Source organism: Rana temporaria, chromosome 12, assembly GCF_905171775.1.
Source record: "Rana temporaria chromosome 12, aRanTem1.1, whole genome shotgun sequence".
In the NCBI taxonomy this organism is placed as follows: Eukaryota; Metazoa; Chordata; class Amphibia; order Anura; family Ranidae; genus Rana; species Rana temporaria.
In genome coordinates this window covers 75,801,868-75,814,881 of record NC_053500.1, presented here as the reverse complement: position 1 = coordinate 75,814,881, position 13,014 = coordinate 75,801,868, and the positions used below count along the sequence as shown (strand labels likewise).

Here is a 13,014-nt window from a genome sequence, read left to right as displayed (position 1 = left end):
AGGTTATTTAACCATCGGTTAAAAAAAAGCCAACTTGCTTTAAATTTAACCGATGGATTCCTAACCGATGGGAAAAAAACGATCGTTAGTAGGCACAACTATCGGTTAAAAATCCAGGCATTCTCAGAATCAAGTCGACGCATGCTCGGAAGCATTGAACTTCATTTTTTTCAGCGCGTCGTGTTTTATGTCACTGCATTCTGACACGATCGTTTTTTTAACCGATGGTGTGTAGGTGCGACAGACCATCAGTCAGCTTCATCGGTTAACCGATGACAACGGTCCATCAGACCGTTCTCATCGGATGGACCGATCGTGTGTACGCGGCTTAAGCGCCCCCTACTATTTTGTAAAACAACCTTTGTACTGCAGTAATTTAAAGAGGAAGGAAAGTCCCATGCATATACTGTACCTATAGGTAAGCCTATAATAAGGTTCGCCATTTAGGAGATATTTACTGTATATGCAGCCGATTACGTCATCAGCACATGCGCTCTGCAGGAGCGGCCACCCGTGCTGTGACCAGCGGCTCCCACTCGCAAGCGCGGGAGTGATGTCACAGGAGTCACAGAGCCGGAACCAGCGGACCCGGAAGGAAGACGGGTGAAGATAAATGCGGCCTCCAGCGGGGATGACGAGGGCTTTGTTTGCAGGTAGGTTTAACATAATGTGCTAGTATGCAATGCATTCTAGAACGTTATACCTTTTACTTTTGCAGGTCAGGAAAAAATAAATAAACAGGGTTTTAATTCCACTTTAAAGCAAATGTCAAACCTACCTAAGCAATGTATGGTACTGCAGTGCTGACTCTGCTTAAAGCCCAACTGAACTTTTAGTTTAAGTCTGGGCTCACACTAGAGCACAGAGCTGCTCACAGCAGGGGGTTTGGTCCATTGAGAGTCGGTCACAATCTCCTGCTATGCAAAGAAATCTGTATCCGATTCGCAATAGTGTGAACCCAGCCTATATCAGCTATACATGCCACCTGTAATAAAACAATAGATGTCTTATAGCGTGTTTTCTTTATAAAAGAGCCACCTCCCGAGCAGAAAGGCCTATCCTTTGCCACCATGCTACAGTGTGAGACTCTTGCTGTCTGTGTGGAAGCAGTGATCTCTTTGCAGAGGTCTGACACCCCCCCTGTTAAAGGGGTTGTAAACCCTCATGTTTTTTTGCATAGGATGCATTAAGGTGAAAAAAACTTCTGTCACTGACTCAGTTTACTGTAAAAAAAAAAGTGTGAAATGCAAATCTCCGGTGGGTGTAACAAGATGTTTGCTTACCCCCTTCTCAATGTATCCTTACTATGGACAAGTGTGGGGTGTAGCAAGATGGCGGCAACAAAACTTCACTTCCGTTACACTTTCTGATGGGTCGCCATATCTGATGAAACACCGGCTCTGTTACTGGCCGGAGTCACATGTGCGTGGGAGCTGCCAGTCATGGCATGACCCCTTTAGAAACGACACGATTGCGCCCTTTCTAAAGTGCGCATGCACCAAAGACATCGACGCGCGGCTTTATTGTAAATATCTCCTAAACCATGGAGGTTAAGGAGATCTTTCCAGCACCTACAGGTAACCCTTAAAGCGGGGGTTCACCCTTAGAGGGCACTTTTCCCCCTTAGATTCCTGCTCGTTATTACTAGGGGAATCGGCTATTTATTTTAAAATATGTGCAGTACTTACCCGTTTACGAGACGCATCCTCTCCGTCGCTTCCGGGTATGGGCTTCGGGAATGGGCGTTCCTTCTTGATTGACAGGTTTCCGAGAGGCTTCCGACGGTCGCATCCATCGCGTCACGATTTTCCGAAAGAAGCCGAACGTCGGTGCGCAGGCGCAGTATAGAGCCGCACCGACGTTCGGCTTCTTTTGGCTACGAGTGACGCGATGGATGCGACCGTCGGAAGCCTCTCGGAAGAATGTCAATCAAGAAGGAACGCCCGCTCCCGAAGACCCATACCCGGAAGCGACGGAAGAAGATGCAGCTCGAAAACGGGTAAGTACTGCACATATTTTAATATAAATAGCCGATTCCCCTAGACCGAACGAGCAGGAAGCTAAGGGGAGATTTTTTTTTTTTTTTAAATGGGTGAACTCCCGCTTTAATATAGGCTTACCTGTTGGTAAAAGTGGTTGTATAGAGTTTACAAACACTTTGAGCTCTGCTGCAGCTGGGGGGCTATGGTCCTTCACAACAGAGGAGGGGTAGAATTGTCAGGCTATAGTTAATGCAGCTTCCTGAATGTAGTCCATGTGGTCTGATGCCGCGTACACACGATCATTTAAAATGGTCGTGTGTGGGCTTCACATAATTTTTCGGGTTCTGAAAAACGACAAAAAAAAAATTTGAACATGCTGCATTTTTTATTGACGTTTTAAACTATGTTGTTTTTCGGGTTGTAAAAAATGATCGTGTGTGGGCTAAAACGACGTTAAAAACCTGCGCATGTTCAGAAGCAAGTTATGGGACGGGAGCGCTCGTAATGGAGTAAGCACATTCATCACGCTGTAACAGACAGAAAAGCGTGAATCGTCTTTTACTAACACAAAATCAGCTAAAGCAGCCCCAAGGGTGGCGCTGTTTAAATGGAACTTCCCCTTTATAGTGCCGTTGTACGTGTTGTACGTCACTGCGCTTTGCTAGAGCATTTTTTTTTAACGATCGTGTGTGGGCAACGTCGTTTTAATGATGAAGTTGGAAAAAAAGTCTTTTTTTCTAGAGGCTGAAAAACGTTGTTTTTACAAACCGAAAAATGATCGTGTGTACCCGGCATTATACTCACCTTCACCCTCAAACCAACATCTGTGTGCTCCAGTTGGAAGCACAGCCTTGCTGCACAGTATGTCCTTTCCAGGTCCTCCTCAGTCTGCACATGTGCACTGTGATCCCATTCATTCGTATAGGGAGCTATACTTGGGATGGTCGAAATAAAGATTTGAAATTCTGAATCCAAAATCTTTTTGGTTGGTGGGACTTTAGATGAGGCCGTGGCCATCCGGCACACAGGTCTCCATCCCTGACAGTATGAAAGAAGAGGGACTAATGGGGACAAAGGGAGAAGGTGGGACTTTATATGAAACATAACACTAAGGGCAGAACGAATCAAGACATTTGTGAAGAAGAACTATGTGGTTTTTCAACAGGACCAAACAGGAAAGAACATTAAAAAGAAGATCAAAGCAATTCTAAAACCAGATGGGCTGCTTTTAGTGAAGGGGGGCTGCGTTTGTTAGTACCAATGGTCATTTGTCATTCGGTTAGCTTTAACAGTTTTGGAAATGCTGACCAGGATTAAAAAGTTTAGTGATAAAGAATTCTGATACTTTTCTAATACCTATTTACAGGATTCTTGTTCTACATCTGTGAGTCAGAGACAGTCAGCCAATTAGCATTATCAGAAGTAGACATCTACTACACTCTGTTAATGACAGGTGCACTTTAAAGGGGTTGTAAATCTTTGTGTTTTTTTTTCACCTTAATGCATCCTATGCATTAAGGTGAAAAAACACCTTGCATTTTCCGTCCCCCTAGCCCCCTGTTTTACTTACCTGAGCCCCGAATTTCAGGGGCTCAGGGTGCTGGGGGGATATCTGGGGTGTAGAGGGGTCAGAGTGCTGGGGGGATATCTGGGGTGTAGAGGGGCTCAGGGTGCTGGGGGATATCTGGGGTGTAGAGGGGTCAGAGTGCTGGGGGGATATCTGGGGTGTAGAGGGTTCAGAGTGCTGGGGGGATATCTGGGGTGTAGAGGGGTCAGAGTGCTGGGGGGATATATGGGGTGTAGAGGGGTCAGAGTGCTGGGGGGATATCTGGGGTGTAGAGGGGTCAGAGTGCTGGGGAGATATCTGGGGTGTAGAGGGGTCAGAGTGCTGGGGAGATATCTGGGGTGTAGAGGGGTCAGAGTGCTGATGGGATATCTGGGGTGTAGAGGGGTCAGAGTGCTGGGGGGATATCTGGGGTGTAGAGGGTTCAGAGTGCTGGGGGGATATCTGGGGTGTAGAGGGGTCAGAGTGCTGGGGGGATATATGGGGTGTAGAGGGGTCAGAGTGCTGGGGGGATATCTGGGGTGTAGAGGGGTCAGAGTGCTGGGGAGATATCTGGGGTGTAGAGGGGTCAGAGTGCTGGGGAGATATCTGGGGTGTAGAGGGGTCAGAGTGCTGGGGGGATATCTGGGGTGTAGAGGGGTCAGAGTTCTGGGGGGATATCTGGGGTGTAGAGGGGTCAGAGTGTTGGCGGGATATCTGCGGTGTAGAGGGGTCAGAGTGCTGGAGAGGCATTAATCTAGCAGATATATTATATGCACAGGACAGCTTTGTTACTTTATGTATGTAGAGGGGTCAGAGTGCTGGGGGTATATCTGGGGTGTAGAGGGTCAGAGTGCTGGGGGTATTTCTGGGGTGTAGAGGGGTCAGAGTGCTGGGGGTATATCTGGGGTGTAGAGGGGTCAGAGTGCTGGGGGGATATCTGGGGTGTAGAGGGGTCAGAGTGCTGGGGGGATATCTGGGGTGTAGAGGGGTCAGAGTGCTGGGGAGATATCTGGGGTGTAGAGGGGTCAGAGTGCTGGGGAGATATCTGGGGTGTAGAGGGGTCAGAGTGCTGGGGGGATATCTGGGGTGTAGAGGGGTCAGAGTTCTGGGGGGATATCTGGGGTGTAGAGGGGTCAGAGTGTTGGGGGGATATCTGGGGTGTAGAGGGGTCAGAGTGCTGGAGAGGCATTAATCTAGCAGATATATTATATGCACAGGACAGCTTTGTTACTTTATGTATGTAGAGGGGTCAGGGTGCTGGGGGTATATCTGGGGTGTAGAGGGTCAGAGTGCTGGGGGTATTTCTGGGGTGTAGAGGGGTCAGAGTGCTGGGGGTATATCTGGGGTGTAGAGGGGTCAGAGTGCTGGGGAGATATCTGGGGTGTAGAGGGGTCAGAGTGCTGGGGGGATATCTGGGGTGTAGAGGGGTCAGAGTGCTGGGGAGATATCTGGGGTGTAGAGGGGTCAGAGTGCTGGGGGGATATCTGGGGTGTAGAGGGGTCAGAGTGCTGGGGAGATATCTGGGGTGTAGAGGGGTCAGAGTGCTGGGGGGATATCTGGGGTGTAGAGGGGTCAGAGTGCTGGGGGGATATCTGGGGTGTAGAGGGGTCAGAGTGCTGGAGAGGCATTAATCTAGCAGATATATTATATGCACAGGACAGCTTTGTTACTTTATGTATGTAGAGGGGTCAGAGTGCTGGGGGTATATCTGGGGTGTAGAGGGTCAGAGTGCTGGGGGTATTTCTGGGGTGTAGAGGGGTCAGAGTGCTGGGGGTATATCTGGGGTGTAGAGGGGTCAGAGTGCTGGGGGGATATCTGGGGTGTAGAGGGGTCAGAGTGCTGGGGAGATATCTGGGGTGTAGAGGGGTCAGAGTGCTGGGGGGATATCTGGGGTGTAGAGGGGTCAGAGTGCTGGGGGGATATCTGGGGTGTAGAGGGGTCAGAGTGCTGGAGAGGCATTAATCTAGCAGATATATTATATGCACAGGACAGCTTTGTTACTTTATGTATGTAGAGGGGTCAGGGTGCTGGGGGTATATCTGGGGTGTAGAGGGTCAGAGTGCTGGGGGTATTTCTGGGGTGTAGAGGGGTCAGAGTGCTGGGGGTATATCTGGGGTGTAGAGGGGTCAGAGTGCTGGGGAGATATCTGGGGTGTAGAGGGGTCAGAGTGCTGGGGGGATATCTGGGGTGTAGAGGGGTCAGAGTGCTGGGGAGATATCTGGGGTGTAGAGGGGTCAGAGTGCTGGGGGGATATCTGGGGTGTAGAGGGGTCAGAGTGCTGGGGAGATATCTGGGGTGTAGAGGGGTCAGAGTGCTGGGGGGATATCTGGGGTGTAGAGGGGTCAGAGTGCTGGGGGGATATCTGGGGTGTAGAGGGGTCAGAGTGCTGGAGAGGCATTAATCTAGCAGATATATTATATGCACAGGACAGCTTTGTTACTTTATGTATGTAGAGGGGTCAGAGTGCTGGGGGTATATCTGGGGTGTAGAGGGTCAGAGTGCTGGGGGTATTTCTGGGGTGTAGAGGGGTCAGAGTGCTGGGGGTATATCTGGGGTGTAGAGGGGTCAGAGTGCTGGGGGGATATCTGGGGTGTAGAGGGGTCAGAGTGCTGGGGGGATATCTGGGGTGTAGAGGGGTCAGAGTGCTGGGGAGATATCTGGGGTGTAGAGGGGTCAGAGTGCTGGGGAGATATCTGGGGTGTAGAGGGGTCAGAGTGCTGGGGGGATATCTGGGGTGTAGAGGGGTCAGAGTGCTGGGGAGATATCTGGGGTGTAGAGGGGTCAGAGTGCTGGGGAGATATCTGGGGTGTAGAGGGGTCAGAGTGCTGGGGGGATATCTGGGGTGTAGAGGGGTCAGAGTGCTGGGGGGATATCTGGGGTGTAGAGGGGTCAGAGTGCTGGGGAGATATCTGGGGTGTAGAGGGGTCAGAGTTCTGGGGAGATATCTGGGGTGTAGAGGGGTCAGAGTGCTGGGGGGATATCTGGGGTGTAGAGGGGTCAGAGTTCTGGGGGGATATCTGGGGTGTAGAGGGGTCAGAGTGTTGGGGGGATATCTGGGGTGTAGAGGGGTCAGAGTGCTGGAGAGGCATTAATCTAGCAGATATATTATATGCACAGGACAGCTTTGTTACTTTATGTATGTAGAGGGGTCAGGGTGCTGGGGGTATATCTGGGGTGTAGAGGGTCAGAGTGCTGGGGGTATTTCTGGGGTGTAGAGGGGTCAGAGTGCTGGGGGTATATCTGGGGTGTAGAGGGGTCAGAGTGCTGGGGAGATATCTGGGGTGTAGAGGGGTCAGAGTGCTGGGGGGATATCTGGGGTGTAGAGGGGTCAGAGTGCTGGGGAGATATCTGGGGTGTAGAGGGGTTAGGGTGCTGGGGGGATATCTGGGGTGTAGAGGGGTCAGAGTGCTGGGGAGATATCTGGGGTGTAGAGGGGTCAGAGTGCTGGGGGGATATCTGGGGTGTAGAGGGGTCAGAGTGCTGGGGGGATATCTGGGGTGTAGAGGGGTCAGAGTGCTGGGGAGATATCTGGGGTGTAGAGGGGTCAGAGTGCTGGGGGGATATCTGGGGTGTAGAGGGGTCAGAGTGCTGGGGAGATATCTGGGGTGTAGAGGGTCAGAGTGCTGGGGGGATATCTGGGGTGTAGAGGGGTCAGAGTGCTGGGGGGATATCTGGGGTGTAGAGGGGTCAGAGTGCTGGAGAGGCATTAATCTAGCAGATATATTATATGCACAGGACAGCTTTGTTACTTTATGTATGTAGTATTTTCTTTGCTGTACAGAATGATTGTTCATGTAGTTAATGCGGAGCTCCACCCAAAAGGAGAAGCTCCGCTTGTCTGCCTCCTACCTACTTGTGTCTGTTTACCTGTTCTGTGTCCATTGTAGGGGCCCCAGAGCATTACTTTGCCCAGGGGCCCATAATGCTATTAAGACGGCCCTGGATTATGCACGCTGAGTGTATGGCACGGGAGTGCGCCCGCAAGGTAACCCCATCGGGAGAGAGCTTCCCAGAGGAAGTTAGCTATTGGGGGGACCCCAAAAGAGGACGATTGGGGCCATGTTGTGCAAAACGAACTGCACAGTGGAGGTAAGTATGATATGTTTGTTTTTTTGTTTTTAAAGTGAACCTTTAGTGTCACTTTAATATAATTGATTTAGTAAAAAAAAAATTGATCAGGCGTACAAAAGCAAACAAATGAAAAAAACATTAGAACACAAGTATGATAACGCTTGTATACCTAAAGGTACGCTAGAAAGCTTTCATGGTAGAAAATTGCTGGGTATGCTATATCACAGCTTGGGTTATCACCTCAAATACCCTTTGTATAATCCACCATGGATGGCAAGGATTATTACATTTGTTAGACTTGTCACAGAACATAGGAGAGCTCACCTTTTAATACCATAACAAATGTAGCAACAAGATTGTACTTGTACATTTGGGATGGTTGGGAGTGACATGGAAACAAGTCATTCTGTACTCTCCCTTACACTGTCATTTAATGTGAGTGAGGAAACTGTATGAATAGCCAGAAGCTACATGCTCTCAGGAAGGAGATTGTCAGGGTGTGTATTAGAAATAAGAACTGGATGGAACATTATGATTTGTCTGCCCTTTCATGCTTCCTTCTCTTATGTATAACAGTCTTAAGGTTTGCTGTCAGGTAATATTTACTTGTTGGAACTTTGTAGTCCTGAAACCGTACCTTAGAATTCCTTTGCTGATCTCCTTATGAGCCCGCGTACACACGACCGAGTTTCTCGGCAAAAACCAGCAAGAAACTTGCTGGGAGATATTTTTTTGCCAAGGAAACCGGTCGTGTGTACATTTTCGTAGAGGAAACAGTCGAGAAACTCAACGAGCCAAAAAGAGAGCAAGTTCTCTATTTCCTTGACGGGAATGAAGAAAATTGGCTTGTCGAGTTCCTCGACAGCCTAAAGCCCCATACACACTATCAGTTTTCTTGCTGGTTTTCTCTTCAGGTTTACCAAAACCATGTAGTACAAGGACCTGCCTGATTGCATTCAAATTGAAACGCTTAAGGTTTGACCTCATATTAGATGGTTTTGGTAAACCTGAAGAGAAAACCATCAGGAAAACTGATAGTGTGTATGGGGCTTTACAAGGAACTCGACAAGGAAAACGATGTGTTTTGCCCGTCGAGTTCCTCGGTCGTGTGTACGAGGGGGGTGCGGAAAAATAGGCAACTGAGCCTTGTTTTTTGTTATCCTACGTAAAGTGGAGTTCCACCCAAAAATGGAACTTCCACTTTTTGGAATCCTCCCCCCCTCCAGTGTCACATTTGGCACCTTTCAGGGGGGAGCAGATACCTGTGTAATACAGGTATTTCTCCCACTTCCGGGCATAGATCACCTCGGTGATCGAGGTAATTTACTACCTCTGGCCTCCCCCGCTGTCTTCTGGGAGACATACAGGTCCCAGAAGACAGCAGGGACCCGTGAGGACTCGCAGCGCAACTCGCGCATGCGCAGTTAGGAACCAGGAAGTGAAGCCGCAAGGCTTCACTTCCTGATTCCCTTACCGAGAATGGAGGTGGCAGCAGCCGAGAGGGAGGGAGAGATCGGCTTCGGCTGCCGACATCGTGGGCGCCCTGGACAGGTAAGTGTCCATATGTTAAAAGTCAGCAGCTGCAATATTTGTAGCTGCTGGCTTTTAATGAAAAAAATGTAGGCGGACCAACGCTTAAAGCCGTATGGGGGTGTGCACAAGCCTTCTCCTTTGCTTTGTGACAGGGCAAAAATTCTCTTCCTCGTCACTTTCAGAAGGCACTACCCCCACCAAATGCAACATATTCAAGTTGAGTTGCATGGCAACCGCAAGCCAAATGCCAGACACATGGTTACAACCAGGTTTTCCCATTCAAGCAGCCATTTCGGCTGTCAAAAAAAACAGGCATTCAGGAGACAGAAATATTGCCTCCTGATTGCCTTTCAGCCATGCCTGCACTACTCTGAAAAGCATTCCACCACCTGATCGCTCTTCACAGAGAGACTGTTTGGGGTGATGTCTGTGACAGCTGGGCATTCCCCAAAAAACTGACAGGTAACAGGTGCCCTATAAAGAGTGGGGTAGATCACAGAATGCATTTCATTGCTCTTTTCATTTTGGGGATTAAAATAACAGTTTTACACTTAGCCTGCACCTTCACTCTCCATTTAAAACAATACCAAAAGTCTTCTTAAAATACCGTATAACTAAAAATCTGAAACAAAAATGTAATGTGTTGCAGCTTACCATTCCTTAGTTATGATGGCTGCACTCTTTTTCACTTTTCAGGTTAAGCACATTTTCAGCCCCGGGCCGGGGGTGAGTGGGGGTGATCGATGGAATTAGTGGTTTACAGGAAGTGACATAGACCAATGTTTTTCAACTCCAGTCCTCAAGTACCCTCAACAGGTCATGTTTTCAGGATTTCCCTCAGTTAAAAGAGCTGTGGTAATTACTAAGACGGTGAAACTGATCAAATCACCTGTGCAAAATAATGGAAAGCATGAAAACTTGACCTGTTGGGGGTACTTGAGGACTGGAGTTTAGAAACATTGGTCTATGTCACTTCCTGTAAACGACTAATTCCATCGATCCCCCCCGGTAATGGAGATGAACAGAAGCAGACACATTTAATTCCACGACTGCCTCCATAGATACAGTGTTGAAATTATTGTAGACATAAAGGGACTGGATGTGTATTATTAGCAGGAGAAAATAAAGAGTAAAAAATGAATCAGCCACGCCGTGTCTTTGCAATATATAATTTTCGATTGGGTTTACGTACATTTTAACAGTTTTATTCCACTTTTAGTGTGTGTTCGCATGTAGTGCGGTGACAGGCATTATTCTGAGTTAGAACAACTCCAGGCACTGCTAAGACACACAGAAAACTATTGTTTTCTATGTGTCCTGTTCACACTGCACTGACATGCTGCATTTTATCTCTGTGCACAGGAAGGCATCGCATGTCACTGTAGAGCAGCAGAACACACAGTGCTTCTGTACGGTGACATAAATGAAGTGTCACTTTGTAAACTCTCTCTCAAAAAAAAAAGAAGCTGTGTGATGCAGTAAAATGCACAGCACACTACCCCTTACCACCAGCTCACTGCAGATGGAATGGATAGCTATCGCTGCAGTTTAGACCCCTTTCACACTGAAGCGTTTTTACATCGTTTTAACCTTAAAAATAGCGCTATTAAAACGCTCATAAAACGCCCTCCATGCATCTCAATGGACCCTTTCACACTGAGTCCTGCAAGCAACATCTTTGGAGCAGCTTTTGGGCGCTGAAAAAAATGCTTCAAAAACGCCCCTCTCCATTGAAATAAATTGAAAGCGCTGTAAAAATGCCTTACCCTTTCACACTGAGGCGTTGCACTGGCGGGGCGTTGAGAAAAGTCCTGCAAGCAGCATCTTTGAAGCAGCTTTTGGGCGCTGAAAAAAACGCTCCAAAAACGCCCCTCTTCATTGAAATGAATTGAAAGCGCTGTAAAAACGCCTTACCCTTTCACACTGAGGCACTGCAAAAACGCCCTAAAACATTAGGGTCTTAGCTGTGCTTTACTAATACATTGGGATTGCAGATGAGGCTTCGCTCGAATAATGCTCGAAAAAGGCTCAAATAACGCTCAAAAAAGCCCCAGTGTGAAAGGGGCCTTAGTGTGTGGGCCGTGTGACCTGGCTGTTAAGACTAGTACACACTAATAGCTTTTTTACATTCAACCCGCTCTGGTTGGAGCCATTGTACTAAAGGTACACCCGATACGAAAATCAGAAGTCAAATTTTGTCCGACTAATGATCTGCTGATTTTCGGATCATTAGTACAGTGTTTTCAACAGATGAAGCTGGATGTGCAGACTATAAAATTGTTGTCGTACCTAAAATTAACATCCGATTTTCTTATAACTAGTACGGTTTTTGTACGAAAAAAATCTTAAGAGCGAGACTACGCATGCTCAGAAACAAAATAATACATACAAAACTATTGAACACATTACGTGGCTTCTGAAGTTGTATTCTTTCCTATGGTGAGTAACCTCTTCACTTTCGATATTTGGACGAACGTTCGTCCCAAAATCTGATCGTGTGTACCAGGATTTAGAGTCCGACGTTAGTACAGCGATCTCCCCTGTCAGAACACTCCGATCAGCAATTTCTGCCATTGGCTGAGAGCACTGATCAGGAGCTGGTTGGCTGCTGGTTTTCCAGCATGCAGGTCTGACAGAAGCCAGCTAAACAGCTGACCTCTGTTGGAGTGGCTGACATACATAGGGGCCGAATCTTGGCCGGTTCAATAAAAACTGTCTCCCTACATTCGGCCTGTGTGTACTAGGCATTCAATGACTTTCCTGTAGTAGAGTGGGGGATGGACAGAAAATCTGTCAGGGTTGTCCCATAGATGCAGAAGGCAATACAAGCGTGCCAGAGGTTCTACCACTTCCCCACTCAAGTCTAATAAAATATTTTGAATGGAATTGATTTTCAAACAGCTGCACATACAATCTGTCCTTACAGAATAAAAGATCATACTGTGATTTTTGTGTTTGCAGTGCGGCCGGTGGTGAAATCTTCAATCAGTGTGTAGCAGACCAAGATGAAGCTTTCACAGAAAAGGATGTCATTCGGCTCATCTGCCAGATCCTGCAAGGCGTGTTTTACCTTCACCGAAATAACGTTGTCCACTTAGACTTAAAGGTAAAATTTGTGCTCAGAGAGATTACTATTTATACACCACACTTCCATGTTTCCCAGCCACAGGCATGAAACTGTGCTGTTCCTTCACTACTACAAAGATCCAATGTCTTCTGTCTCCAACCTACTTCTACTGGACCCAGAGTAGGGGTGTCTGGCTACTTTTGTACTGTCATGTGGAGACATGTCAGCCCCTTCACAATAGTAAAAAAGATTCATCAAAATAAGCCAACATTATAAGGGCTCGTTTACATTTGATGTGCCCTAAGCAATTATCGGTGGATCGCTTTTCAGAAGGCATTTGCCAGGCAGAGATGGTGTTATGTTGCCTCCTCACCACTAAAATCCCACACCTTGCACACGGTTGCAGGAGGATTACGGCCACATACAGTTGACGTGATTTGTTAAGTTTGAGTTGTCATTTTTGGCCTGCTTCAAAGCAAAGCATCACTGCCCTCTACACCCACCTTTACTGCCTTTCTACCTTAAGATGGAGTGGTTGAGGGGGCATGAATTTTTACTGCATTGACTGAGTCTTCTGCCCTTTTCTTGGGTTTATGAGTTTACCTAATGCTCTCTGTTCTTGGATTCTGTCTGTTGCAGCCACAGAATATCTTACTTACCAGCAGCAATCCGCTGGGCGACATCCGTATTTTAGACTTTGGCCTTTCCAGGCACGTGGACACCATTAAGGAGGTTCGGGAGATATTGGGCACACCGGAGTATGTAGGTAAGTGTAAAATTGGCTTCCATCTCTTACCAGTTGACATGACTAGTAA

At 47.7% G+C, this 13,014-nt stretch overlaps 1 protein-coding gene across 1 annotated transcript in view; it reads left to right on the top strand.

The window, feature by feature from the left end:
• The window catches only part of LOC120919054 (serine/threonine-protein kinase 17A-like), a 120,610-nt gene that overhangs the window by 101,946 nt on the left and 5,650 nt on the right, over positions 1–13,014 (top strand). The window contains exons 3-4 of the mRNA XM_040331019.1: positions 12,094–12,238; positions 12,839–12,965. Coding sequence (XP_040186953.1) covers positions 12,094–12,238; positions 12,839–12,965 — 272 coding nt within the window. The remainder of the gene's footprint in view (positions 1–12,093; positions 12,239–12,838; positions 12,966–13,014) is intronic.